The sequence below is a fragment of the Semicossyphus pulcher genome, unplaced genomic scaffold (genome assembly GCF_022749685.1).
Source record: "Semicossyphus pulcher isolate SPU_LCO1_2020_fin unplaced genomic scaffold, fSemPul1.0.p SCAF_11, whole genome shotgun sequence".
Lineage (NCBI taxonomy): Eukaryota > Metazoa > Chordata > Actinopteri > Labriformes > Labridae > Semicossyphus > Semicossyphus pulcher.
The window spans coordinates 8,042,296-8,069,048 of record NW_027211615.1 but is presented as its reverse complement, the minus strand read 5'-3'; the positions used below and the strand labels follow the sequence as shown (position 1 = coordinate 8,069,048).

The following is a 26,753-nucleotide window of genomic DNA, read 5'->3' as shown; positions in this document are numbered from 1 at the left end:
TCATCAGAAAGGACTGTCATCAGACAGCAGGGATGTGACGCAGGCCGGTGTCCAACAGGAACCCAAATGCAGACATAAAACCTACAAATACATTTTATTTTCTTTTAAAGGCCCATTTTTCCTCAGTCAGCGTCTTGTTGAGAGATGAGATGCAACATTAAAGCAAAAGTTTCTGCTTAATTTAGATCAGTTTCAGTCGTTTCTGTTTTCCCTTTTTGTACCTGTGCTCGTTTCCGTTGTCTGAAGTGCATCATGTCCCATATTTCTGTGCCTTTAAATCAATATTTGATGACAGTTACACCCACACTGTTAAAGCCTTTGTAAATAACTTTTGTCTTCACTGAAACTTGGGCCTACTTTTATTGCCGATTAATCTTTGGATTACTTAATCGATTAGTTAGTTGATGTATAAGATGCCAGAAAATGGTGAAAAACCTCAGAAAGCTCAGTGTTTCAAAATGCCCAAGATGATGCCCTGAAATGTCTTGTTTGTCCACAATGCAAAGATATTTAATTTACTGTCATACAAGAGGAAAGATACCAGAAAATATTCAAATTTAATTAACTTAAACAAGAGACTTAAAGCTCCTGTGAGGAGTTATTCGCTAGTTATGAAACGGACTGAAATTCATTCTAATTACTCTATGACCTACAAAAGAAAACCAGACCATCAGCGACAAGATTGATTATTTCTATATCGTTATTTTTAATGTCTAGTGGCGGGGGGTAGGTGTCAGACGAAGCGATATGGCTGTTGAGGAAAGCAGGATGAGATTTTCTGTTAAAAACCACCACTTAAACATGTACAGGACATAAGAGGTACGGCTTTGTCCACAGGGGGCGCCAAAATCAACACAAACTGAAAGTTCCTCACAGGAGCTTTAAAAAACTACTATTAAAATACAAATTATTAAAGCACCTGTGAGGAACTTTTGGTTTGTGTTGATTTTAGCGCCAGCCTGTGGACAAAGCCGTACCTCTTATCTCTTTGATTTTGTCCTGTACATGCTTAAGTTGTGTTTTTTAACAGAAATTCTCATCCTGCTTTCTTTAACAGTCAGATGATGCATCACTTTAAATTTGTGCCCTGGAAAAGGGAAACAAAGGCAGCGTGCAGTTAATCACGTCGTCTGACACCTACCCCCCCCAGTGGTTTCTGGAATTAAAAATAACTATAATAGAAATAATCAGTGTTGTCACTGATGGTCTGGTTTGCTTTTGTAGCTCATATAGAGTCATCAGAATTAATTTCAGTCTGTTTCATGACCAGATAAAAACTCCTCACAGGAGCTTTAAGATTAGCAATCAAAGTAGTTCTTGCCAGCTGTTTGACTTATCGTTGCATTTCTATAGCTGTGATACAGTAAAAACTTAAAACCAAATATTCAAGTGCTTGAATATATATCAGTATCCCAAAATGTTGAATCCATTGCGAGTAGGAACCCTGAATTAAATGATAAAGTATTATAAGGCCTTTGTAAAAATGTAAGGTTTCATTGAACCGACATAAACTCCACAAAGGTTGTAGCTGTGGAAGCGTCCTTTCTCTCCTTCTATAGATTTGTCCTTGTTTCTTTGTTGAACTTTGCTGCACAACAGAAAGCAGGCCTTTGCTCTTTACGTCTGAAACCCAAACTTGACATTTACCTCTGATGTCTGAAATGCTTTCATTTCTACTCCCACTGTATCTTTGCAGGAAACAACACAATGTGACATCGTGAGGAGGAAGTGCACCAAAAGAAAGCTAAAATTAGCCCCAAAGCTACATCACTGAGGGGGGATTTTAACATTTAAACAGCTGCTAACCTTAAAAGTGGTCTGTTATTCCTAATTAAGTGCAACGTTTTGTGCTGTGTAAGCTCTCTTTTTCCATCCAAAGACAAAACTATTGCAAATTTTTCCATTAAAATGACTCTCATTGTAAAATATATGTTGACGCTGTGCTGAAGACAGGATCTCTGGTTGTAGCATAGTTGCTAATAGTGGTGTTTGCTTTGTTTGGCAGGGTCAACACATGTAGAGCACTCAGTATCTCTGCAGGCCAGACTTAGCTGGTCTCCTTTGGGGATCTAACACACATGACGGCTCCCTGCGGTCGACCCCTTTAAACACATGAGAGGGAAGGAACACAGACAAACCATGAAAAAGATATACATTGGCAAAACCGCCTTAAAAGTCCCCCGAAATGGCGGCAAACATCCAAAAAAGAGGTAAGAGCGAATCTCTTTAGACGCCATCTGTCCATCCGTGCTCGTTTTTTTATCTGTTTGTCCGTTCATCCGCCCACGAGGTGTGTCCTCTCGTCGCCCGGCGGTGCTGAAGCTGCCTCATCTCGCCTCTCCGAGCACCAGAAGTCATGCTGCCTCGTCATCTCATCTCACCGCAGTGAAAGCACTCATTACGTCTGACTCAGCTCCCGCTCACAGACGAGGTCACTAATGGGGGATTTTTTTCATCCCTGGAGCTACTTCACGTAAACTCATCCTATACCAAACAACAAACACCTGTACTCCCCTGCGAATGCCCGCCAATCAAAGAGACGCAGGAGGTGGGGGCTGCTGGGTAATGCTGTGCTGAAATGCCAAACGGTCAGTTGAGACGTTCATTGAATCACTCTGTAGGCAGGTGTTGTTTTACCTGCTGACTTTGTTGTAGATACAGCAGCTAAAAAATAAACTATATTTCACATCCAGTGTGAAACTATCATTTATAATTTATTGGTACCAAGAAAACTGCTACATTTTCTTAGCATTTAGCCTGAAGTACTACTGTAAGTAGGTCATACTAGGTACTATTAAAGGTGTTTGAGTTTCAAATGTACAAACATATCTTGGGGAAAAGCTGTGCAAGAGGCAGAAATACTTAAAGAGGCGGTATTACGCTGTTTCACATTTTAAGACATATATAATGTTACAATGATGGATGTCCAGACTAAACGTGGCTGAAGTTTCAAATCTGTAGGTGAAAGTATGTTGGAGTAATCCCCAGGCTTCTCAGCTCAGTCTGCAGGCTGCTGTGAACACCAGGTTTCATACTGTTTTTTCTACACGCTGCACTTTGTGATGTCACAAAGTGCAGCCTCAGCAGGCTTTGGAGAGCTGGCCAATCAAAAGAAAGTGGGCTTGTAGGGGCAGGGTTTCTTAAAGGGACAGAGCTGACTGAGTCGTTTCAGTGCAGAGGCTGTATGAGGGCCTGCACAGAGTTTTTTTTAACTGTAAATTATGCTAAGCTACTCCACAGGTTTCACAGAGTGAAATATGAAGCTTGAAATGAGCATAATATCCCCCCTTAAATTGACAAAAAGTAAGCTAACTAGCAACCCTTCTATGGTCCAAATAAATTAAGCCAGAGTGTTCGAAACATTAAAAAATTGATAGAGGGAGAAGTAGTACAAAAGTAAAGCGGGCTAATGCACTGTCCTGCATGCATGAGTCGAGTCCATTAAAAACCATTAGGTTTTAGGATTTTGATCATTAATATCATCTGATTTGCATCATATTTGTGACTGTCTGATATTATAAAATCCAGCTTCATTGCTTTATAAGACAAAAACCTTGAATAAATTGTCCAAAAACTGAAAGAGAAATGGCCAGACTGCAAATATTTAGTCTCTTATCTGAATACAGTTTGGACTGACCCAGTCTACTTTTCATCCCACTGATTACAGAAACATCCAGCGCATATTAATGAGCTGAAAACTGGATGCTACCTCCACTTAGTGACCTGAAAGCATTGAAAGGAACCCGTCCCTGATATATATTTTTCCATTCAGCCTTTCTCAGCCCCCACCGTCTGTATCTTTGATCTCGTTAAAAGAGAGACAAAGAGAGGGAGTGAAAAGAGCGACGTGACCACATCTCCATCCACTCTCTATCTCGCTATCTGTTATCCGGCTGCAGATAGAGTCATTACCCTCCTTCCTCCATCTGTCCGTCAATACAGGGTCCATTAAGCCCGGCCGTGCACATTCAGATCCATCACGGCAACAGACATTTCCTCTTTTCCCACTCACATTTGCCCTTTTATTAGATTGGAGCCCAGGTAATGCACATGCTCTGAAAATAGTCATCATTGTGCTGTCTCACTGAATTACATGTGGGGGGTATTGCTGTTCAGTAAATCTGAGCCTTCACAGTCTATTCATGTGATGTATTAGAGTTCATTGGCTCATATTTCATCACAGAGAACACTCTTTTTCCCCCCAATGAGACCAATCTCACCGCTGATTGGGTTTCTGTGATGTGCTGCCGAGCCTAAATGCAGAAAAGGAGATCTAATGCTTAAAGATGTAATAGCCTAAAAAGCTCCTTGCTCACCCCTGCCTGGATTTTTTAATTAGCAATACGTGTTTTGGTCCCATGTTTTCTTCATACAAAGCACTTTCTCACACAACTTGTCTGCTTTTATCACCCTCTCATGATGTTCTCATCACCGCTGCATGGCCGTTCAGGGGTGCATTAAAAAAGATATGTAGCCCCTTACAAGTGCATTTAGACACGCACACACCAAAGTTGCAAGCTTCTATATGCCCTGAATACAATAATCTGCTTTATGTGTGTGTGTGTGTGTGTGTGTGTGCGCAGCTCACTGCTGGAGCAGAAGGAGGACTTACGGAAGAGGCTTTCCTACACGACACACAAGCTGGAGCTGCTGCAGAGCGAGTTCGACTCCACGCGGCAGTACCTGGAGACGGAGCTGCGCCGAGCACAGGAGGAACTGGACAAGTTTACTGACAAACTGCGCAGGTGGGTCCACAAACTGAGTGAAAACTGAGCTAGACAACTTTATTAAGTAAAAGTAAGACAATTTCTACCATTACACTCTATTACAAGTATAAGTCCTGACTTAAACATCCTAACAAAAGGAAGATTCACCTTAAGACCCTTTCCCACGGTTCAAAAAACCCACTAACACCCGGCTATTTGCTTAGTGTTGGTGGGAAAGGGGTATTATTTACGGCCATTTTCCTGTGACGTCAGGTTTGCGTATAGTATTAATAGAGGGAATCTGACAAATCATTATCCATTCACTGCTTCTTGCTTGATTAACAACTGAAAGACACTGAATAATGAAAATCCGGAGGGATATTAAGCCATATTTTAAGGCAAAAGGACCTCTTTGATGACTCTTTAGCTACCGTTACAAGTTAGCATTCAACTACTTCCGAGCTAACATTACAGTTTGATACTTATTACGACAGGAAAGACGTAATCTACCTAATCATCATCATTTCACCTCTTCTTCATTGAGCAGCAGAGACAGTGGATGATTAAAATCCACAGTTTGGTTGATGTATCAAAGTAAAACAATATATGTGATAACTCGTTATAAACAGCTAACTTTAGCATTCAGCCACTTCCTAGCAAACATCACCACTAGCTAGCTAACATCACTGTTAGCTAGGAATTTAAATCTTTTCTGTCATATTGTGTTACATCATCAAACTTTAATGTTAGTTAGAAAGTGGTCGAATGCTAACATTAGCTGTCGTCTAACACTAGCTTAGCTTATTAGTTGTTTTACCCTGAAATGTGGCTCAATTTCGCTCCAAATGCTTGTCTATTGTCCTTTAAGTTGACGATCAATTGAAAAGCAGTGAAAAGATAATGATTTGTCAGTTTTCCTTCTTTTAAAAATGTGTTAGCCTTGAAAAAGTAGCAGTACGTCATACTCAACAGCATTGCAGTTTCATACACGTAAACATAGAGGAAAAAGGCTGCCGAGAGAATAGGTTGAATTGTTGGACTCACAAGGGCATGTAAAACATTTTTTTACCCAATTTATGCTGCAAAACTGCATAAACATAATCTTTTTTTAAGTTTACACGTTTCTTCCTTGTCAAAAACTCACATCTGCATCACCCACAACTGTATCTTAGAGAATTATTGGGTTTTATGCTAACGTAGCATCAAGCTGTTAGCCTCAAACTGAGATGAGAATCGAGCTACAGATTAAGCTCAGTTCTTTGTAGCTCCAAACCACCAGATTTTTCTCATTTTCAAACTTGTAGTCTTCAGCAACAAGCAATGCTTACTCAAGTGACACATCACTTAAGGCAAAGGTCTCAACAGAGTTTTCTCTGGAGACTAAAGGCTTCAAACACTCTTTTCACACTCTTAGTCATTTTCCAAGAACTAGAAGCATGTAAGCATAATTTTGTGCTGCAGTAAAGTCTTTATTCAAACACAATTTGACCTTTAAAATTAGCTTTGGACCTCTGTGTTGGTAATCCTTGACCAGGAGTGAGTGAATCAGTGTTTTTGTGTTGATCTGTTGCTCATTTGTTGCCTTTTACAGTATGTCTGTGCCTTCTGGATCGCAAATAACAGAGTGAGATCTACTACTGCTGATTTAGGTGCTATAAAGTTAGACTGTGGCATGCAATGTAGCTCATACTCAGTATACAGCTGAGCCTGCAGGTCACTTTGGAGCTATCCATGGATGCTACTGTATACTGCATTTGCTGCACACTAGGCCACAAAAAGGGACTTCCAGGCCTAGATGGGCTTTGTAAAAACAACTTTACTACATTTCTGCAAACACAGAAACACAAGCACGTCAGCTTAGCGTGGATAGAAATTGCCGGACACCTTTGAGTCTTCTGAATGACGCTTGAGCTAACTCAAACATGATGCAAGAAATGTCCGCTTATTGTGTAGCGCTCATTCACACTTAAATTATTCCTCCTTCCTAACTAGCAAACACGGCAGGAGCTGCATTTAAAGGGCCAGTTTGCCGATTTTCAACCTCAGTCCTATCATGCTGTTATGGGGAGCTAATGCCATTATGGTAGAAAGAAAAGCAATTTGGCTCTGTGCCTTTGGAGGACGCTATCCGCTTCTCCAATGGGCCCTGGAAAATCTCCGCCAGACTACGTAAAACGCGTCATCTGGCGGAGGCCAGTGAGCTCGCTAAACTGCACTTCCTCAATCGAGGACGCCCGCCTCCGATGTCATGTCTCGTTCAAAATCGTCAGGTTTGAAATGTAGACTGCAGACCTGAAGATTTTTTAGACGATCCACCGGTATATTCTCGTCGTATACTGAGCCATTGCATGCAGCGATCAATGACCTTCACTGGAAAACAGTAGTATTTCACTCCAGCGTCTCTTGCTGGGCCGTTCCTTTCAGAGGGGCGCAATGCACACTGGGTGTTGTAGGAATGTAGAATGGGCGAAACCACGAGCTGTACAACTTTCTCCACAGCTATGGTGCCAATTTCAAATATTATTGCTTCTATTGATTACAGAGAACACCAGCTTTGATTGACTTGAGCTTTTCCCAGGGGCGAATTGCTCCATTGAGACTTTCAATTAACTTCTAAAACGTCGACTTACATGACTTATTTGCATTAACAGAAATCCGTTTCTCTCACACACTAATTATACATCAGTGTCGCTACGTTTATACATTGTTTCATCACTTTTGCTCACCTGGAAATGCAGAAAAACAAGCACATCAGCTTAGCGTGGCTGCATATTGCTGGACATTTGGTCTGCTTAATGACGCGTAAGCTGCCCAAAAGTGCCTGTGTGAGCCTTACTTATTTTAACGACAAATAAACCTTTTAAAATATTACAGGTGCTTTTTACATGAATATAAATCACATTACGACTGAAGAAGACAATATACAGAATAACAAAAATAAGACATGAGAATGGAGGGGGTTCACAGAGTCCATTTATATGCTCAACAGAGTCCATAAATATGCTTCACATTACTGTGAGTCCCACACATGCCTACATATAACTATTATCTGCAAGTGAGCAATGTCTTTCTTCCTGTGTTGTTCAGAATACAAAGCAGCTACTCAGCGCTGCAAAGGATCAACCAAGACCTGGAGGAGAAGATCCACAGAGATGTAAGTGTTAAACAGAAGTGTGTTTGTGTTTCTGTCTTATACAGTCACATGAATTCCCTTGCTTGCGGTTAAGTGCCTTCAGACACAAAAGAAAGAGAAGCACAAGTCATGGGTCTTAGACACTGCACAGAACACTTGGAGAGCCAATTTGAATATGAATCTGCCCCTCTGTTGGTACCACTGACGGTAATTATGGCTTATTACAATTTGCTGTCCTCCTTCCAATGGCAGAGTGATAGCAAACCCATTGTTCCTCAGTGTACCGCACCTCACTTCATTTGTCAGACATTGCTTTTGCCGCTAGTAAGATACAATTAACTGGCCCTCCTGAGAACACTGTATGACAATCAGGTGTCTTGGCTGTTGAATAGACAGCTGGGAAACGCTCGCTGACTGGGTTTGTTACAGGACAAGATGATAATCTATGTCGTGATTACAACACCAGAGCAGTGAGAGAGAAGGTTAATACAGGGTTACAGGTCGCCATGCTTTTTTTTTTTTTGTTACAGTTTTTCAAAATAAAAGCCATCAGTTTTATATCCTGTGCAGCGTCCTCATCAGCTGATATTGATTCTCCTCACGTAGTCCCTCCTCAAGGCTGAGAGAAGGTGCTGAGTAAGTCTCTCTGCAGTCGTAAAGCTTGTTTACTCCAGAGGTGCCACAAACTCATCTGACCCCGTGGCCCTGCACGGCGATGGAGAGCGTAATTACAAGACTGATAAACATAGTGATGTACTTTGACTGTGCTTTTACACACACCTACAGTATAATGAAAAGTCTGAAGGGAAAGGAGCAAACTTTCGCACACCTACAGCAACACAAGGACACATTCTGTTGTTGCAGATACCGTGATGTAACACATTTTAAAAGGATTAAAACCTGGACTCTCCAGTGGGCGTGCACCAATCCGATACAGATATTGGGTATAGATCCGAGATGGTGATAATGGGGGCAGTCCTGGGCAGATCAATTCCATGATAATGTCTAATTGCATGTACTGCATCATTCAAAAAAAGAGGGCGCTAATATGCCCACATGAAAGGAGCTAAAGTGTTTGAAGGTTTTTTATGCTTGCTGCACCAACAAGCTCTACCTGATATATATTTGCAAAGCCAGTGTCTGGAATGATGGCAGTAGTGTTACTCAGTGTTAGAGTCGGTCATCTTTCAATCAAAAAAATGGCGGTTCGATTCCCAGCTCCCTCAGTCTGTGTGTCGAAGTGTCCCTGGGCAGGACTCGGCATAGCCATCAGTGTGTGAATGTGATGACTGATTGACAGTTGGACACTTAACGTAGCAGCCTCTGCCATCAGTTTCTGATTGTGTGTGTGTGAATGGGTGAAGGTGACATGTAGTTTAAAAGCGCTTTGAGTTGTTACCATTTACAACCAACTTAATCGAGCACATTGTGAAACATCATCTCAAAGAACAGAGTCATTTTAAAGACATTTAACCATGTTCCAGGTTCATGGTTATTTATTAACAATTCAGTAAATGTATGTATGTGTTACATGTTTTACAAAGTTTGGGTAGTGATGTCTAATTCAAGCCTGATTTTTGCCTTACATGTTATAGAATGACTGTCACAGACAGGCACACAGCTTATCAATTACACACTGCTATTGGATCAGTAGTAGGTATTGGCCATAACCCAAAGCTCAGGTGTCAGGATCCGTATCAGTATGGGTACTGGCATCAGTATCGGTATTGGTATCAGTATCAGTATCGGCATCCTTATCGATGTCAGTATTGGTATCAGTATATAGACTGAAAAAAACAGATCAGATTTTTGGTTATTGGGTTGAATCTTGAGGGTACTTCCTGTTTCATTTAAGTAATAAAGTACCTTAAAGATATAATCTCGAAGATCTCAGTTTTCGTTCTCTTTGGCGGCACATAAATAATAAACGGATAAACGGTAACTGCAGGAGCACACCTCCCAGATATCCAGACAGTGTCACATGTGTGACGTTCACAGTTGGCTCCGGTTGTAACTCTTGATTTTTCTCGCTGACGGTCGCTTTCCTTTTCAGACTGTTTGCTTCATCTGAGCGTCGAGTTTGTTTCTTTTTCTTTGTATTGTCACTTATTGTTGAAGTTGTATCTGTAGTCATCCATCTTTTCTTTGTTTGTTCAGCCATAGTAGATTACTGTTTACTGAGAGCGGAAAAGCAGCCGCTTAGCTCCGCCTACCCTCTCTGGCAGACCAACCACTGCTGTGTGATGGAAAACGCGTCACTAACTGGGCGCTGCTCGTGATTTTTCCACGAAAGTCGCACCAGACACCCAGTCTGTGATACTGCAAATGCAAAGGCTTTCATCAGTGGGCCGTAGGCTCAATCACCATTGTGTTACCTCATTCGGTGATAGATAGTGACTTAACAGACATTTATTTGAATGAAAAGTGATAAAGAATCTACATTAAACAGGATTAAGTCATTTTAACTGTGCTGACTGGTGAGAATTACTGTGATGGACTTTAAAAGGTGTAAAACCTGGGATGAAAAGTTTATCTTATTTAAATGCTGCTTATTTCTAAAACTGCTCTGTTGTCTTCAGTCTCAGCACCACGACGACGAGAAGCGAGCCCTGAGCAGAGAGATCATCGTCCTCAACAACCACCTGATGGAGGCGAAGCTCACCATCGAGAAGCTCCAAGAAGACAATGTAAGAGCCCAGAAAACACCACACTGCTCTGACTGCTCATTCATCTCTTTATATTTTCAGCTCTAGAGAATCAAATAATGCATATTAGCTGAATATTAGCTTTATTGTCCGTGAAAGGGAATTTCTGCATCGAACAAAAAACAATCCGCTTAGTCACCATGCTTTCATCTCCTGCTGGCTCTTACTGTAATTCCCTGTATACTGGGATCAGCCTGACGTCCTTGTCCCGCTCGCAGCTGGTCCAAAATGCAGCAGCCAGACTTCTGACTGGTTCCAATGCTCTTTCTCTTCTTCAGTGGTATAAAAGGGTATTATATGCCGCACAGATTTTAAAATCTGAGGCCGCCAAGGATAATTTGTGATTTTTTTATATTGAGCCTTATGAATACAGTTGACTTGACTTGTGTGTTGCTTTTATTAAGCTTCATAATGCTGCACAAAAGCAGAGAAAAAGTTATTTTTGAAGCTTTAAGTAAAGCAGGCAAAGTAGGTTTGTAGAGATGATTATAATACTCGCAAAGATGAGTGAATATTAGTTACTAAATGTTGTGTATCGTCTTCTGTTTGTGGTCATGTCGTGGTTTCACAGGATGTGTACAGGAAGGACTGTAACCTGGCTGCTCAGCTTCTCCAGTGCAACAAATCTCTTTACAGGGCCCAGCTCTCTGAGGTGAGTCCACTGACTTTGCTACACAATTATTAAGATTTTAATCACATAAAATCCCTAGAAGTTTAAAGGAGTGTGAAGTAATTTACATGTATTAATGGCTTTGTGTTGCCGATGTGTAAAAAATATTGTACTGTAACTTAATTTAGAGATATTTCCTGTCCTTCTGGGTTGCCTATTACGGCCTGTTGACTAATTAACGTCTCTAGCTGACGTAGACACACAACTCTGCATAACACAAAGCACAAAAAGTTTTATCTAGTTAAGTCTGTCCTGAGAAAAGTAGGAGTGTAATCAGGGTAAAACTAGGTTCTCTCTCGGTCAGTACACTCGGTACAACACACAAGTATGGGGATTGCGCCCTTGCGAGACCAACCTGAAGAACTTTTATCAAAACGCCTGTAAAGGCCAATGAAACTGTGGGGGGTAAGGGAAGTCCTGCCTTCCCCTGGGACTACGAAAGACCCTGCACACCCTCTGCTCCTCAATCTTTTTGCACATCACCTCACAAAACCAATCAAGGGTCCATAGGAGCGATTTTTATTTTCTTTTTCAACTGTGTTTATTGGGTAAAGTTCAACAAATACACATTACAGTTGTTACAACATGTTTCTTTAAATTATACACTTCCAAAACTTGTAGTCTGTATGAATTTCCTTTACTTTTCTGTCCCCCACTTCCCAGTTTGTATGCCTTCTTCACCTCTGTTTTCATCTCTATCCATATTCGAACACATTCCCCTTTATACGCCTCTTCATCACTGCCCTCGTCCTGTCCTCCACCCCCTCATCCTCTCAACACTTCCATCTATGAGATAGCACCAGTGTGTTTACCATAGGACTGATCTTACTGCCTGACTATAGGTGAGCTAGCTCCCTGTCCAAAGCGTCGCTACCAAGATTCTCTACAAGCGCTTGTTTAGCTCGCTAACTAGCTGCGTGCCACGTTTAGCCCAGCTAACCTTTTTAGCAAGCTAAGCAGGACATTTGATGCACGGGTCGGGGCATCAATTGGTTTTATTACCTTATGTCAGCTTGGTAATGCATACAAATTGCTAGCTAGCAAATGTAGCAACATTAGGTCTTGAGTGTATCACCTCAACCAAGTCTCTCCAAACTCAGAAGGCTGATCTGGCTGGTAAATTAGCTAGCTTTTTGTTAACGAATGATATTATAAGCTAACATTAAGAAGCAACCAACCCTAGCTTAGTTAAAGCTAGCTGGCTAACCTTAGCTTGCTTGCTAGCTTGTGTTATCGCTGGCAAAATACTTTATGAGTGGATATGTTAGCTGGCTAGCTTGTGAAATGATTACATCAGTTAATATAAATGTATGTATTAATACAAACGGTGTTGATTTTAGCCAATTTTTTTTGAGGTAGCAAAACAGAGATGTTAAAGCTGATGTTTGTCGTGTGTCATGTCAATGTTTTGGCCAATGCTAATGATGCTTGCTTGCAACAGGATGTGAATACTGTTTAATTTATGGTCACTTCTGTAACTAATATCGGCAGTTCTCTGAAAATTACCTAAATGTGTAACAGTAAACATTAAACCAAAAGTAAAATTTTTACCCTGAAATTTGACTTGCCGAATGGTACTGACTGAAAATGTCCAGCACATTGGTAGCCAGATCAAAGGGATAGATTTGGTGAAATAGCTGTTATTTGGAGGGGAAGAGGAGGTGTGATGTGAGGCGGCACTTACATGAATTTGAGCTCATGACACAAGATTATTTTGCTGTCACGACTGCAACTGAAGGTCATCTTGCCCTTTGTGGGGCACCAAACAAGACACCATGGAGTGATGACTGGTGCAGGTCACAGCAGGAAGAGCAGAGACGGAGAATTAAAGCTGTTTTTTTGGCTGAATAACCTTCATGTGGAAAGAGTAAGAGAGGTCAGCTTAAAAAAGTTGGCAGTTCATATAACACAACTCAACATGCTACCTGACAAAAGATCTAGACATCATTTTTTACTTTACAGTAGTTATGCTGTTCGATATCTGCGTTTTCAGTCTAATTCATATGTACTACAGTATGTATTATTTCAAAATAAAAAGGAAAAATAAATCATCTACATTTCACTTTTTAAACTTAAAGTTAAGAGATTCAAAACCTCCTAATTATCTATTTATTGAACCTGCATGTATTTTACTCCAAACTCAGGGGCTGTGTTAGACACTGGCCAAATTATTGTTTGTCAAATACATTGTCTGTATTAAACAATGGATGTGGCGATCCGAGTTTGGCATTTTGAGGCCGCCATCTTTGTTCTTCTGAAAAATAGGTGACCATATTTGGACAACAGGGTGGATACACATTGCTTAATCTCTATGTGGGTTGGCAGCCTCAATCACAAGGTAGCTGCACCTTATGGTGTATTTTACTCTAAACAGGACGAATATTTACAAAATTAATATAATTCAGGGGCTGCACGGCGGTGCAGTGGTAAGGTTGCTAGCCGAGTTTACATGTTCTCCCCATGCTTGCGTGGTATCCCTCCGGGTACTCCGGCTTCCTCTCACAGTCCAAAGAAATGCTTGTTAGGTTTATTGGTGTCTCTAAACTTTCCCGTAGGTGTGAATGTGAGCGTGAAAGGTTGTCTGTCTCTATGTGTCAGCCCTGTGATTGACTGGCGATCAGTCCAGGGTGTACCCCGCCTCTCGCCCAATGATAGCTGGGATAGGCTCCAGCACCCTGCGACCCTGAACAGGATAAGCGGTATAGATAATGGATGGATGGATATCATTCAGTTTTGGATAAGTCTTGAATCTATAAATTGAGACCAAAAACTCGTTAGGAAAACATTATCGAAAGTGATTAACAAAGTGAGAGGGAGGGACATTTTTGTATAGACTTCAATACTACAGAATTTTTTATGCTGCATTAGAAGAAATTTTTGCATTGGCTTCTCTATTCATCTCCTGGCTACGTCCACTTCTTTGAAAGAGTCAGTGGAAACAAATGAGAGGGATTTAATTTGGAGGTGACAAATTGCTCACATTGACTGTGTCTGCTTTCATCCTCATCAATTTATTTTGGACTTGAACTGAGCCTGGATGTGAAACTTAAAGTAAATACTCTTCCAAAGTTTTCTCTTCCTGTCACTCAATATGCAGCTAAGTCAGTGAGTGATTAAACTGCTGTGGGTTTAGCAATCATGTAATTGCTTCGCATGATTGCATTGATGCGTGAAACACAAAGGAAACTTCTTCAAGGCAAATTGTGCTCAAGTGTGAGGGACAGCTCGCAGTTCAAGGAGCTAAAACTACAGCGTGTGGCAAAATGTAAATGGGGAGCGCGCCTGCAGCCTCGTCACTCTGTCCTGCTGCTGCTTGTGAAAAGAGATGCATGTGCGTATTGATGAGTACTTTAACACCAGGCCAGCTTGGCGCCACTTTCCGCTGCATCAGCCCTGGGCCGCGTGCCTGCCCATGTGACAAGGGCGGATTTTAAAGCTGGCAAATGTCCACGAGGTTAAAGAATGCCTGTGTGGCTGAGTGGAAATATCAATGCAAACTGCATCTGGTTGCATAAGGATCATAAAACACCCCCTACGCCTATACAGCACACACAAACACACATATACACACTGGCTGTACGCAGTATGGGATCCGTTATAGAGTGAAAAACTGTTCTGCTGGCAATCTGCCAAACATAATGGGGGTCAGAGGCTATACATGCACCGACTGTATGTCCACCGGTTTGCTGGTCCTGTGGGTGGGGAGCCAATCGAAAGCATATTGATGAATGATGCTGCAGCATTTTGAGAAGTGCAGTGGCTCTTCAGCGCCCACTGAGGTGCCTCAGTCGTTTTGTTGTGCTGCAAAACAAGCACAGTGAGGGGTGTGAGATGATCGGGCTCGCGTTTCTGAACGCCACATTAAAGCTAATTGTGATCTCGTTCAAAGCCAGCCCGAATGAAAAATGCTGGACAGTAATTAAGTGGGATTTAGTTCGGTCCGAGTTGTTATAAAACTGTTATGAAAACTGTATTCTCACCTTCTCTGCGGTGTCTTTTCTCTATGTAAAGTTATAATTAGCCTTCCTCTCATTGCCAATTAGGAACAACCGACTAGATTCCTGTTGATGATGTGCTGGCTTAATGCTTGTTGCTATGGAGAGGCACAGATAGTGGAGGAAGGCTTTTTTTTTTTTATCGTGAACTGCTCAGAATAGAGCGATGTCTTTCTTTTTCCAAGAAGGCAGCTCAGGTCGACTTCATTTTCATGTACATTTTTCTCTATTGTTGAGGCTCTTGACACTTAAACATTTACTTTTTTACTGTTGTGACAAACACAATTATAACAGTGAAATCAGGTAAATGTACAGGTGGATGTTGTGGTGGCATATTTAGACATCACCTAGTGTTCTGTGTCACATGCTGATACACACACTGCACGGGGGAAAGAAACTGTTGAACATTCAATCAATAGAGTGCATTGTGGTATGAGCTTGACATCTTTCTTAATTACAACTGTAATGTTAAGGCCTCTTGATAAAGTACGATCCCACAGTGAGACACGTCCACTGTCGGCTGATTTTGACAACAAAATAAAATCTTCAGAAAAATGCTGATAGTGTCCAAAACTAACTAACTCTTAGAATGTAACTGTTGCTACATCTATAAACCAGTCAATCAGGCTTTTTGTCTTAAAGGGCCAGTTCGCCCATTTTCAACCTCAGTCCTATCATTATGTGGAGCTAATGCCATTATAGGAAAAACATGCAATTTCACTCTGCGCCTTTAGAGGACGCTATCTGCTTCTCCAAAGGGCCCTGGAAAACCTCCACCAGACTTAGTAAAACGCGGCATCTGGCGGAGGCCAGGGAGCTCGCTAAACTACACTTCCTCAATCTAGGAAGGCCGCCTCCGATGTCATGTCTTGTTCGCAGACCTGAAGATTTTTTAGACTGTATTCTCGTCGTATTTCAGATTCTGTACCGCTCTGAGCCATTGCCTGCAGCGATCAATGTCCTTGACTGTTAACGGTAGTATTTCACTCCAGCGTCTCTCGCTGGCTTTTCCTTTCAGAGGGAGGGGCGCAATGCACGCTGGGTGTTGTAGGAATGTAGAATGGGCAAAACCACAAGCTGTTTGTACAACTTTCTCCACAGCTATGGCGCCAATTTCAAATATTATTGCTTCTATCGATTACAGAGAACACCAGCTTTGACTGACAGCGGCTTTTTCCAGGGGTGAACTGCTCCTTTAAAAAGGACACAGAATACACTCGGCAACATTTTATTTTGAGATAAGATATAAGATATAAGATATTCTAACTTATTGATATACAATTTTTTGTTCTTCAAAAAAAAACTTGCACATGTCAATGTTATGATTTGTCAGTAAAATGGTTAAATTAATAAAATCCAGCTAGGTTGATGACAAAAGCTGATGATCAGTTTCTGCTTTCATTTACCATATTTTATTTACATCATAGTACCAGTACAGCACATTTATTGTACACTTTTACAATGTGGCTTTTTTTTTATTGTGATAAAAACACTTTATTAGACTTGTCACTCAGTGTTTGACTCACATAATTAAGCACAATCTACAGGAGCATTTAATGTGCACAGCCTCACAGACCTTCTGTAACAGATATATAATAGTGGGGGTTGTAGTGCTGTAGAGTTTGCAGTGTTAAAGTAACTATTCACACTGAATAGATTAAGCTGCTAAGAATATTATATGTGCATTTTCAAAGTCTGGAAATGTTTTTCATCAGCAGAGAAAGTGCTAGATTCAGTGGAGCTCATGCTCCATCTGTTGGTGCAGTGACAGATACTGTGTATCACATGTTTCTCTGTCTTTCTCTTTTCTCTGACACTTCCAGCTGCCTGCTGATTTTCAGGAGCGCCTGACCCTGCACATGGAGGACTCTCCTCTGTGTCACACCTACACCGACTCCGTCTCCGCCTCTCTCATTGCCAAAGTGCTCGAGAAGCCGGATGAGGCTTGCAGCAGCAGCCAGGCCTCCCGCTCGCCCAGCCCCCAAGCCCAGGAACACACTTTTATTTTGGAACGCCTGGGACCGGGAGAGCGTCTGGGGCTGCGTGCGGCCTACAAGTCTGACCTGTACAGCAGTGACACGGCTCTGTACTGCCCCGACGACCGGCACCGCGAGCGCAGGCCAAGCATGGATCTCCACGGTCAGAGGAAGCTGCTCTACGGGCCCCAAAATTCCACCGACAGCAACCCAGAGGAGGGCTCAGTGGGGTTGAGGGCCGGCTTCTCGCAGGAACACTTCCCCAAGTTCCCTCCACCACTGGGCGCAGGATCCAGCTCCTACTCCAGCTTCAGCGGAGGGGGGTCTGAGGACAAAGGCAACGGCCCGCCCAGCAGTGCTGCTTCATCCCCGCACCACCACTCCCTCTACATGGAGTGGAGGGATGCAGGGGACTACGAGAGGAAGAGTGACTCATCCTGGGAGAGAGACAGTCCAAGAGGCTTTGCCAACGCTCATCCCTTTCAGCAGACGGAGTTAAGCCACCACCAGAACGGCAGCTCACCCGTCTACAGCCGCACCATGTCCTCCTGCTTCAGTGAGCCCTACGAGCCGCTCCCTCCCTCTTCATCCCCGAGTGTCGCCTATGGAGACAGTCGTCGAGGCAGCACTTTAGCCCCCGAGGAGGAGGAGCTGATTGGTCGATGGAGACAGCTCAGCGTGGAGGATTTGAGCGCACACTCGTACCGCAGCCCCGGCCGGGCTTCACCGTACAGCTTCTCAGAGCAGCACTTCTCAGTCCGGCCCGCGAAGATCCGACTCGGCCCGCTCTACAGCAGCTTCCAGGAAGGGGCTGACTTCTACCATGATGCAGGAGGTGCAATGGATTCTGGGTGGGTCGCTGCCAGCCCGAGCCCTGAATGCAGCCCAAGTTTACGGCAGGCTCACAGCCAGGCCCACCTGTACCAGGCGGAGGACAGTCAGGGGTCCGAGCACAGCCTCTACCACTCAGGGTCCAGCTCCAAAGACAGGGAGGGTCCTGTGGCAGCCGGCGGGCAGAGCGCGGATTACGTAGACCCCAGCCCCAACAGCTCCACCGAGTCCTTGAACCAGAGGACCCTGGAGATGGCAGCGGAGCTGCAGCACTACCAGGTGGAGATGCACAGCTTGCCTCCACAGGTGAGCCAGTCGCCACCGCCGGTCCCAGCCCCTCCCCCTCCTCCGTACAACCAAAAATTTGGCTCCCTGGGACTTTCCAGGAAGGACAGTCTGACCAAGGCGCAGCTTTATGGGACTCTTCTGAACTGAAGGACTTCAGGTTTACTCTTTGGTAGGATGCTAGCTGAAGGCCCTGGTCAGTCCAGAATCCTGCTGCAGCTTCTGTTAGCATTTTCATAGAAAATGGTTTGAATAGCAGCCAGGGGGGCGAATTATTCCCCTTCAAGAACATGTAAGTATTGCTGAGTATTTATAAGCGGTTAGTCTGGACGTAGAAGCAAAAGTTTACACTTCAATTGCCCCGAGCAAGTTAGTTTAGAGAGACGGCTGTGGGGCAATAAGAGCCTGTGACATTTGTAAGAATGTGTATGTATTTAAATTACAAATGTATAAATATATACTTATAACTGAAAATTGAGTGATATATTTTGTATGTAGCTGTAAGCAAGAAAAACACCCAAAACAATCAAATATAAATGGAAATCTTGTACATACATTTTAAGCTGCCAATCCTATATTGGAACACTCAGAGAGGTATTTTAACAGAGAAGAGATGCCTGTATAGATTGTAAACAGACTCAGTCGTTATTTTTAATCGACTGAAACAGTGTCGGCTTTGTGAAGATTTCATTGTGAATGTTGAACTGAGAGAGAACATGAAATCAAAGTAATATCCTAATTTAGTTTTTCTTCTGTTGGTTGAGTTTGACAGTATCGGTGGGTGTGTTTTCTTGTCATTGATGGAACGTTTTGAGATCTGTCTTTAGCAGTCAGTATAATCTTATATTTTTGCTCTTCTATATCCCACGGAGAGGTTTTCCTGCCCCCAGTCTACCTCACATTTGGATGCCCCACGCCCCACATGAACGCCACTGTAACCCTGTTTCTTTGACGACGATGCATGAGTATATATTTTGGTTGTTTTGTTCGCCTAATAATAAAGCACAAATTACACGTATAAGCTCAAAGCCTTTCTATTGTGTGTGTAGCCATGTGGTGTGTTCCTGCTGAGTCACTACGAAGCCCCGCTGTATCACTGTTGTAGTTTAAAAATAGGTCAGTAGAGGAGGATTTTATGCCAACATCAGCAAAGTCAAAAACAGAGAGGAAGTTTATTTGCATGTTCAAGGAGTCATCGAGAGAATACTACGAGGAAATGTTTGTTTTGCTGTGAGTTTATGTGACTTTAAATACACTAAATAACAGCTATTAGTCAACATAGAGCAACAATTGCATTTCTGCTCACAGGTGGTACAGGTGTCATACTTATTTTAAGTCTTTGTAGGTCCATAAATTGTAAAGAAGTGTAGGGCTAGAAGAGTTTGTCAGTTAGTTGATCATCAGAAGATTAAATGCCAGGGCGCCGTTTTAGCTAAATCACATGTCCCATGTACAGAGGCTACAGTCCTCGATGCAGCGGCCCTGGTCACGACTCCCGCCCTCAGGCCTTTGCCGCGTGTCATCCCCACTCTCTCTTGCCCTGTTTCTGACACTTTCCATTAAATGCCAACTTTTTTGACAAGAAATTTAATCATTTAAGTCATTAAACAAGTAGAAATACTTGCTGTTTTTTTAAACCAAGTATCTTTGAGTTTTGGACTGAAGATTTCTTTTCTGTATTTTCGGACAATTTTTAGACTAAGTGCTTTTATATTTAAAGTTTTAATCTCGAAGATCTCAGTTTCGTTCTCTTTGGCGGGACCTATGGTGATAAATGGTAATTGCGGGAGCACACTCTCGACAGCTGACGGTCGCTTTCCTTTTTAGACTGTTTGCTTCATCTGAGCGTCGAGTTTGTTTCTTTTTCTTTGGATTTTCACTTATTGTTGAAGTTGTATCTGTAGTCATCCATCTTTTCTTTGTTTGTTCAGCCATAGTAGATTACTGTTTACTCGCAACACTTGCAGAGAGCGGAAAAGCAGCCGCTTAGCTCCGCCTACCCTCTCTGACAGACCAACTACTGCTGGGTGATGGAAAATACGTCGCTAACTGGGCGACAAATTTTTCTGCGAAAGTCGCCACAGACATTCTGTAATACTGCAAATGCAAAGGCTTTCATCAGTGGGTCATAGGCTCAATCACCATCGTGTTACCTCATTCGTCAATAGATAGTGACTTCACAGACATTTATTTACATGAAAAGGTTCGAGGTTGTTACTTTAATGTTGTACTTTAGTGTTGCTCGGAGGTTTAAGCCTGTGCCCCATGTGCAAAGACTCCACTCTCGACGCAGCAGGCCCAGGTTTGACTCCGACCCTTGGGCCTCTTGTGGCATGACATCCCGTCTCTCTTCCCAAATTTCTGACCAAAATCATCATGTTAAAAAAGAAGAAAGAAAATAAGCATTACTTCCATCCCAACTGTGTATTTTCTCATATTAGCTCAGGGCTTAAATGGTAAGTCATTAAACAAATAACAGAAAAGGTTTCAGCAACTATTTTCGAAGCAAAAACTAAAAATCGTAAGTTCCAGCTTCTCAAATGTTATAATTTGCTGCTTTTATCTTTCTTGTAACAGTAAACTGATATATTTGGGTTTTTAATTTGTGATTATGAGAAACTGTACTGTTGTGAAAAAAATATGCACATTAATCAACAATGAAGATATCTGTTAGCTGTAGGACTAAGTTTAGTCCACTCTCTATATGTCATTCAGTCATCCTTCAGTCATTGTAATATATTTCTTCCATTCAATGATTTGCTATATCTCGTCTCTCTCCTGCCTGCGGAGGTTCGAGAGGATTTATAAGTGACACTGATTCCATCCACAGGAGGGAGCCACCGCGCCGCAGCTTCTCGCTCATCTGCCTCCCTAACCTCATTGTTCGGCCTCCGACAGACACACACAGCCGAGCATTTACACTTCAAACACATCAACAGCAGGGAAACCAGATTAACAGCTACCCCCCACCTCTTCTTCGTCTTCTTCCACTCTGCATAATACATGCTAAAGTATGCACAAATTTAGCATTCAAGTACAAAAGCTGAACTAGAAATGGATGTGCTTTTCAAACCGCTGTGAGGATTTGCACGGCACAAGCAATAATGTGACCTCACAATGGAGGAAAAGCTGACAACTCAGCCTGGCTTTGATGGATGTATTGAGTAGAAGAGTTGTTTCCCTTTCAACCTGACGTGTGTGTGAGTCTGTCAGGTCACAGGCATAAAGAAATTTGCTGTCAAAGTTTCATATTCAAAACACAGACTGACCAGGTCGGGCTAAAAACAGCAAGGTAGCATATTTTAGTAATGATTTTCACGTCTGTTTGCAGTGAAATGTTGATTTAAAGTCAGTTTTGACAGTAAAATCTACTTTAAAGCTCCATCTGTGTCCTCTTAGTTTCCCCACCTTCCTGAGTGACTTTTAAGAAACCAAAAAGTCACAAGTTCTGTTCTTTTTTAACCACATTTCAGGTGGGGGTTTTTTTAATGGGAGAACAAGTAACATTTTACGTAATAGAAACAGTAGCAGTTGAGGAGGAAGTAAGCAGATCTTTAACTGAAATAAAAGCAACAAAACCACACTGTAAAAAATATTTCATTTAAAGTAAAAGTCCTGCATTAAAATGTTACTTCAATAAAAGTTTGTAAGAATAGTCTGGTTATCATGGCTCAAATCTGATAATAATTTATCCATTCATAAATTGACTAACTGGCTTGTAAGAGGGCTGCGCAGTGGTGCAGTGGTTATCGCTGTCACAGCTAGAAGGTTCCTAGTTTGAATCCCGGTTCGGACGTAGTGGGTCGGTGTGGAGTTTGCATGTTCTCCCTGTGTATGTGTGGCTTCCCTCCAGGTACTCCGGCTTTCTCCCACAGTCCAAAGACATGCTCGTTAGGTTAAACGGACTGTGCTTATATAGCCCATTTCTTGTCTTGCGACTAAAAGTGCTTTTACACTATATGTCACAGTCACCCATTCACACGCACATTCATACACTGATGGCAGGCGTTAAGTGCCCAACTGTCACATAATGATGGCTGTGCCACCTGGAGCAATTTGGGGTTCAGTGTCTTGCCCAAAGACACTTCACCATGTAGACTGAGGTAGCTGGGGATCAAACCACCAACCTTCTGATTGAAAGACGACCACTGAGCCACAGCCGGTGACTCTTAATTGCCCGTAGGTGTGAATGTGAGCATGAAAGGTTGTCTGTCTCTGTGTGTCAGCCCTGTGACTGACTGGTGATCAGTCCAAGATGTACCCCCTCTCGCTCAATGACAGCTGGGATGGGCTCTAGGCCCCGACCCTGAAGAGGATATCCAGTATAGATCATGGATGGATGGTTTGTAACTTCTATTTTGTTGTCTGATTTAAAACAAAGGGGGGTCTTTCTGTGTGGAGTTCTGCCCCTGCATGCGTGGGTTTACTCCAGGTACTCCAGCTTCCTCCCACAGTCCAAAGACATGCTCGTTAGGTTCATTGGTGACTCTAAAGTTGCTTGTGGTGTAAGTGTGAGCGTGAAAGGTTGTCTGTCTCTATGTTTCAGCCCCGTGACTGACTGGCAGTCAGTCCAGAGTGTACCCCGCCTCTCACCCAATGACAGCTGGGATAGGCTCCAGGCCCTTCACGACTCTGAACAGGATAAGCGGTATAGATGATGGCTGGATGGTTTCATGTATGTTTGTGTCCAATAATCTTTATTTGGAAACAAGTAACTTAAAGTGTCAAAAGTGACAAATGGAGTAAGTAGAAAGTCAATTTTCTTCTCTGAATATCAGTGGAGTAGGAATACAAGGCAGATGTCCACTTCTAGCTACTACCACTACTTTGTACCACTACTGTAGGGAATTGATAAACCCGATTTTCCCAGATGAGCTGTCCAGGAAAAACTAATTTCCTGGCCGTGTATAGAGGTAAGCATGTCGTTTTATTTCCCTTTCAATATAACACATGTGCATGAGGAAGATTATTGCAGTGAAGGTACATAAAAGGAGGGATCATGTCACTCGGGGAAGCCTTTTTGTGTGAACCATCACTTTGTACAGGCACATTTTTTAATTACAAGCTTTATACTTTCACTTATTATCCCACTGCAATGTACACTCCTGCTCACAGACACTTAATTTACACACCTCATTGGCACAATATGCAAGTCAATTATTAACTTTATCCCCAAGGTAGTTATTGGAGACAATCCAAGACAATTATGTGGTCTTGGACAGAAACCGTGTCTGTCCAGGACCAGATAACTCGCCCCCCTCGTAGTCCTGTCCACAGAGCAGGACTCTGCTCAGTTAGCGAGGCCGACCATCCTCCTGCTTATGTCCCACAGTCTCTTAGCTGCCTGCTCATCTGTAGCTTTATCCATCAGCTGCTCCTCCTCACAGTTAGCGAAACACTTTCCCGACACTCCCTCCACCTCAGGGGAGCAGGCCAGATAGAGCGGCGTCTGGGCCCCCTCCAACGGACTCTTGAAAAAGACTAGCGAGGCGAGGTAGAAGAGCGGCTTTGCCAGGAAAGGGATTTGAACATGCCTGCCCAGCTTGGTCCTCACGATGCCCGGGGTGAGAGCGTTGACCGTGACCCCCGAACCCTCCAGCTGCTGAGCCAGTTCCAGAGTAAAAAGCAGGTTGGCTAACTTGCTCTGACTGTAGCAGAAGGACTTGTTGTAGTTACTTTCACTGTTCAGGTCATCAAAGTTAATGTGGCCGTACTTGTAAAGCTTCGAGGAAACGACGACGATGCGGCTGGGTGCAGAAGACTTCAGGAGGTCCAGCAGGAGGAGAGTGAGGAGGAAGTGTCCCAGGTGATTCACGCCCAGCTGCATCTCAAACCCGTCCTCAGTCTTTGTGTAGGGACACTGGTACAGGCCGGCGTTGTTGATGAGCACGTCAATCTTGGATTCCTCCTGAAGGGGTGAGAGAATTTTAAATAATGTATGACTCCACAATTTAACTAAAATCTCTGAATGCTGCACTGTAATAAACCACCTGTAACAGACAATATACTCAACATAGTAACTCTATGTATGTTTTGGAGAGAGCCAGAATGATATAATGTTGGTCTGCCAATACTGGCCTATCACACATCGGTGTTGGCGTATACGTTTCCCAATATCGAAACTTTTTTTCCTTTTACTAGATACAGTGTGAAATGCAGAAAGCAATACTTGGAGTTTTCAAGACATGGTGCCATCGTGTAGTTTAAAATACTCTCAGGACTGTCTGCAGCACATGTAGCAGAGCATCACAGCTGATAAGACTATGGTCAGCACTGAAAGGAGTTGACAATCTATAATAATGTTAAATATTTATTTTACAAAGTTATAAGATTAAGAAAGAATTGTATTTTTGCTAAGACATATCTGTATACAATACACTGAGAAATTGTCTATTTTCATCCCTGCCCAAATATTAACAATAATAATAATGATAATACATTTCATTAGTGTAGCGCTTTAAAAGGTACTCAAAGGCACTTTACATGAAAGAAAGAACAGAAGCCACAATATAATTCCTTTACGATCATGTCATTGCTGTTTGCTATATCCTGAAATACATTCACTGGGTCTTATGGTGAACACCTGGTGACACCCAGTGGCTATGTGAAATAAATGTCGCCTCATAAAACAGAAAAGGGAAGCTTACGTTCCAATGAAGAGTATAACATTTACAGAAATGCTGCATTCTCCCTATCACAAAGGATCTAGAAATTAATCTAAAAAATAATCCTGCAGGCTTTCTACTGTAAAAATGTGCTGCTTTTCTTTGTGTTAAATTATAGGAAATTGAATATTTTGTTGTTTTTTGACCAGGCACTTCTGGCAGGAATGAGCTGACAGACTCTCTTATCATGGGTATAAACGGTAGTACGTATAAACATACTCGTGCCTGGTAGTTCAGGGGAAAAGTTCAGCACCGTGGACAGCCCCCTTGCAGCCAAACTACCTGCAATGATCTCCTTTGTAATGGACATGGCAAAAGCTGGAAAGAACTAGAAACCAGCTTTTTCCAGAGCTTAAGTGCACAGTAAACAGTAAATAAACAGTCCACTCAGCAGGAGACAATTTTAATAACTTCACCATGTATCGACTCAACCTACCTCATTAATTTCCTCACAGAATTTTCGGACTGATTCAAGAGAAGCCAGGTCCAGGTGTTTGATGACCACCTCCCCCTGCTCTGGTCCAGCTTGTTTCTTGATGTCCTTCGCAGCCTCCTCGGCGCTCCGCTGGTCCCGACAGGCCATGATGACCCGGGCATGGAGCTTTAGCAGCTCCCCGGCCAGGGCCTTCCCTATCCCACAGTTAGCCCCGGTGACGATGACCGTCTTCCCTCGCATGGTGTCGGCGGGATAGCGGAGCAGCTTCACAGCTTTCTGCTGCGGAAACAAACGGCGCATAAGGAGCAGTACCCCACCACCGACAACAGCGGCTACAAGCACCGCCGTAGACATGTAAGCGGGCACGAGTAACAGGTCAGCAGGGAGTCAGGGACAGAACTCTCTCGTATTACGGTCACGGTGTGTTGTGTATCCAAGTTACAAAATTGACCCGGAAGTACTTTGTGCACACCTTTGTCAACTTTACGAACCATGTTAACTTACACATTGTAATAGTCTTATATTATGACATTGATGTTTTTATATAACCATCATAAGACTTGAATTAAACATACGGCTAGACTAATAAACTTTAACGCTCGCAAAGAAAATAATGCTGTACATCAACTAAGCTAGCAACGTTAGCTACATAGGCTATCAAAACTACTTCCGGGGTATAAATATACCATTTCACCGAGAACGTTTTTTTTTTTTCATTATTGAAATATAAATTGTACAACAATACTAGGCAAGTGAAACAACATCAGCAGTAGACTCTTAAGAAAACCGAGCAGACAATGTAAACAAAATTGTAACCAAATAAAAGAAAAATAAATTAAATAAACAAAAATAGAATAATCTCTTCTAATAACTTTAAGGCATAAATAATGTTCAGTAGTTTTTGCTTTTTTTTGCATTTGCATCAGTTTCATATACTTCAGTGATTTGCAGTACAGTGTAACACCGAGATGGGTCCAAATGCAGACCTCTTTCCTCAGACACCTAATTCTGTGAGCCAATGGGGTTTGAGCATGGGCTCACGTGACCTCCATGCTTACACTCTAGCTTTCTAATGCTATTTTATAAACTAAATAAACAATGTGTGATCGGCAAGTAGCTATACAACTAGAACAAAACTGTTTTTTCTCATTTCCCGATCCATGAAAATACAATAAATCCTCCTGCATGAGGTACCTGAGCAGAGAGGTCTGATACCTGTGGAGAGAGCTCAGCTACTGCATTTGGACCCTCTTGGTTAAACCTTTTCAATAAATCGTATGATCATCAAAGTCTTGTAAAATGCTTAAAGTGGGAAGGGTTTATTATATAGCAACGGTTTTAATAGAGCTTG

General features: G+C 42.5%; 2 protein-coding genes across 4 annotated transcripts in view; one reads left to right on the top strand and one right to left on the bottom strand.

Moving 5' to 3' along the window:
• The window catches only part of LOC138585438 (brain-enriched guanylate kinase-associated protein), a 30,197-nt gene extending 10,875 nt beyond the window's left edge, over window positions 1-19,322 (top strand). For 2 of the 3 annotated variants that reach the window (XM_069657763.1, XM_069657762.1), the window contains exons 2-7: window positions 2,006-2,210; window positions 4,584-4,745; window positions 7,794-7,860; window positions 10,419-10,526; window positions 11,116-11,196; window positions 17,033-19,322. In XM_069657763.1, coding sequence (XP_069513864.1) covers window positions 2,113-2,210; window positions 4,584-4,745; window positions 7,794-7,860; window positions 10,419-10,526; window positions 11,116-11,196; window positions 17,033-18,451 — 1,935 coding nt within the window. In that variant the 5' untranslated portion in view covers window positions 2,006-2,112 and the 3' untranslated portion in view covers window positions 18,452-19,322. The remainder of the gene's footprint in view (window positions 1-2,005; window positions 2,211-4,583; window positions 4,746-7,793; window positions 7,861-10,418; window positions 10,527-11,115; window positions 11,197-17,032) is intronic. The other variant, XM_069657764.1, reaches the window with a different exon arrangement.
• A 3,731-nt stretch (window positions 19,323-23,053) lies between these two features.
• rdh14b (retinol dehydrogenase 14b) lies at window positions 23,054-25,756 on the bottom strand. Its single transcript, XM_069655387.1, has 2 exons — window positions 25,403-25,756; window positions 23,054-24,209 (listed from the first exon to the last, which is right to left on the bottom strand). Exons 1-2 carry the CDS (start codon window positions 25,754-25,756, stop codon window positions 23,592-23,594), a joined length of 972 nt encoding a protein of 323 aa, XP_069511488.1. The 3' UTR covers window positions 23,054-23,591.
• Window positions 25,757-26,753: the final 997 nt, after the last annotated feature.

What these genes read in the sequence shown, in the direction of transcription:
- rdh14b (XM_069655387.1), bottom strand. Translation starts at nt 25,756, where the DNA reads ATGTCTACGGCGGTGCTTGTAGCCGCTGTTGTCGGTGGTGGGGTACTG. An exon ending in TCTGTGAGGAAATTAATGAG is followed by an intron (nt 24,210 to 25,402) that starts GTAGGTTGAGTC and finishes TCACCCCTTCAG; the next exon opens with GAGGAATCCAAGATTGACGT.